Here is a 2,483-nt window from a genome sequence, read left to right on the forward strand (position 1 = left end):
CGTAACACGTGTTACTACCTTTACCGTAACACGTGTTACTGTTACTACCTTTACCGTAACACGTGTCACTGTTACTGCCCTTACCGTAACATGTGTCCGGTCTGTTCCAGGTTCAGGAACGTGGTGTTCGACATCGTGCCCGGCCCGGAGAGAGGGAGCTTCACCGTCAAAGCCCGGTTCCTGGGAGTGGAGATGGAGGAGTTCCTGCTGCAGTACCAGGTACAACCAAGCTAGATACTGAGCTAAACCAGGCCAGATACTGAGCTAAATACTGAGCTGAACCAGGCCAGATACTGAGCTAAATACTGAGCTGAACCAGGCCAGATACTGAGCTAAGTACTGAGCTGAACCAGGCCAGATACTGAGCTAAATACTGAGCTGTACTGAGCCAGATACTGAGCCAGATACTGAGCTAAATACTGAGCCAGATCCTGAGCTGAACCAGGCCAGATACTGAGCTAAATACTGAGCACAGCACAATAAATGCAATGTTATTAAAACCTGTGTTTGTTTAGGACCTGCTGCAGCTGCAGTATGAAGGCGTGGCGGTGATGAAGATGTTCGACAAAGCGAAGATCAACGTAAACCTGCTCATCTTCCTTCTCAACAAAAAGTTCTTCAAGAAATGAACCAGAGTGAAGCTCTTACCTTTCACTCCTATCTCTGATGATGATTATATACAGCAGAGTGAAGCTCTCCCCTCTCACTCCTATCTCTGATGATGATTATATACAGCAGAGTGAAGCTCTCCCCTCTCACTCCTATCTCTGATGATGATTATATACAGCAGAGTGAAGCTCTCACTCCTATCTCTGATGATGATTATATACAGCAGAGTGAAGCTCTCCCCTCTCACTCCTATCTCTGATGATGATTATATACAGCAGAGTGAAGCTCTCCCCTCTCACTCCTATCTCTGATGATGATTATATACAGCAGAGTGAAGCTCTCACCCCTCACTCCTATCTCTGATGATGATTATATACAGCAGAGTGAAGCTCTCCCCTCTCACTCCTATCTCTGATGATGATATACAGCAGCGTGAATGAAGCATCTCTGTTTTTATATCATTACTTATCAATCATGAACTTTATTGACACTTTTGTTGTTGTTGTTGTTGTTGTTACATTATCTCCAAAGCTGAGTTACATTTTAATGTGTTATTGCACGTTACCAAGAGAACAGCATAGATGAATAACCATGATACAGATGACTCACCTTCTATACCTGACTACAGAGTGAGAAATCCTGCTGCTCCAATCTCTGTTCACCTGTTTTAGTTTGTTTCACAAACATCTATGATGCCAATAACTGTAAATATTTTCTGTCACTTCCTGTTTGTTTTCACCTCATTAAATATCTGAACATCCTGACCTGTTGTTTCTCATTCATTGAACCTGGTATTAGGCAGGAAGTGATTCACCTGTAAACAACTGGAGGTTTCATGAATCATGTTTTTATTCCACATTTTCAGAAACGGAGTAAAAGAAGAAAAATATATCACAGATTCATCAGAGACGTTTCTATCTGCTAACAGGCTTACAAAAATACTCTCATTTATTTTAAACTTCAAGTATCTACGAACAACAAGCTCCATCACCTCAACCAGTCCAAACCATTACATCTGGTTTCATCCATTTTAAAACTGTAATCGTGTAGAATGCAGTCTGAACCAGTTTAATCTGGTTTGATCCTGTTTAAACCAGTTGGATCAGGTTCAATCCAGTTAAACCATCCTATTCCAATTTACTCCATTTATAACTGTTTTAATTAAAATAGGACCAGTTTAATCCTGGTTAAACCAGTTGAATGCGGTTCAAACCAAGATATACTATTTTATTCTAATTTAATCCAGCTAAACTGGTTTAACTCAGTTTGGATCAAACTGAATCCAGTGTAAACAGTCCTTCACATCTTAATGGCACAAACGTTTTCTCCTCTGTTCAAAGTGTCAACAGGAAGCTTCTTAAAAACATTTCAGTCGCAGTCAAACTTTATAAACAATCAAAGATTCAGAGACGCTCGTTTCAGATCAACTTTACAAAAACAGAGTTGAACGTGTTTTCCTCTGCACGTAGAGAACCCTAACCCTGTCCCATTTACTGCTATCCTGGCTATCTGCAGCTATCCGTGGTTATCTGTGGTTATCTATATCTGTGGCTATCTGTGTTTATCTGTATCTGTAGTTATCTGTATCTGTAGTTATCTGTGTTTATCTGTATCTGTAGTTATCCGTGGCTATCTGTGTTTATCTGTGGCTATCTGTAGCTATCTGTGGCTATCTGTGTTTATCTGTAGTTATCTGTGGCTATCTCTAGCTATCTGTAGCTATCTGTGGGTATCTGTAGTTATCTGTGGCTATCTTTAGCTATCTGTAGTTATCTGTGGCTATCTGTTTATCTGTAGCTATCTGTGGCTATCTTTAGCTATCTGTTGCTATCTGTGTTTATCTGTATCTGTGGCTATCTGTAGCTATCTGTGTT

At 40.5% G+C, this 2,483-nt stretch overlaps 1 protein-coding gene across 2 annotated transcripts; it reads left to right on the forward strand.

Moving 5' to 3' along the window:
• Positions 1-6: 6 nt before the first annotated feature.
• Positions 7-2,477, forward strand: LOC104962634 (ras GTPase-activating-like protein IQGAP3). 2 transcript variants are annotated; one of them, XR_800231.1, is made up of 3 exons: positions 7-219; positions 516-729; positions 827-2,477. XR_800231.1 is itself a non-coding variant. In XM_010791086.1 (3 exons), the coding sequence occupies exons 1-2, from the start codon at positions 91-93 to the stop codon at positions 627-629; spliced, it is 243 nt and encodes an 80-aa protein (XP_010789388.1). In that variant the 5' UTR covers positions 7-90; the 3' UTR covers positions 630-677; positions 827-2,477. The 2 variants fall into 2 exon arrangements, 1 of the variants encoding a protein (XP_010789388.1); XM_010791086.1 differs by having other exon boundaries at positions 516-677.
• Positions 2,478-2,483: the final 6 nt, after the last annotated feature.

Source organism: Notothenia coriiceps, unplaced genomic scaffold (genome assembly GCF_000735185.1).
Source record: "Notothenia coriiceps isolate Sejong01 unplaced genomic scaffold, NC01 NC01_scaffold00035162, whole genome shotgun sequence".
NCBI lineage: Eukaryota > Metazoa > Chordata > Actinopteri > Perciformes > Nototheniidae > Notothenia > Notothenia coriiceps.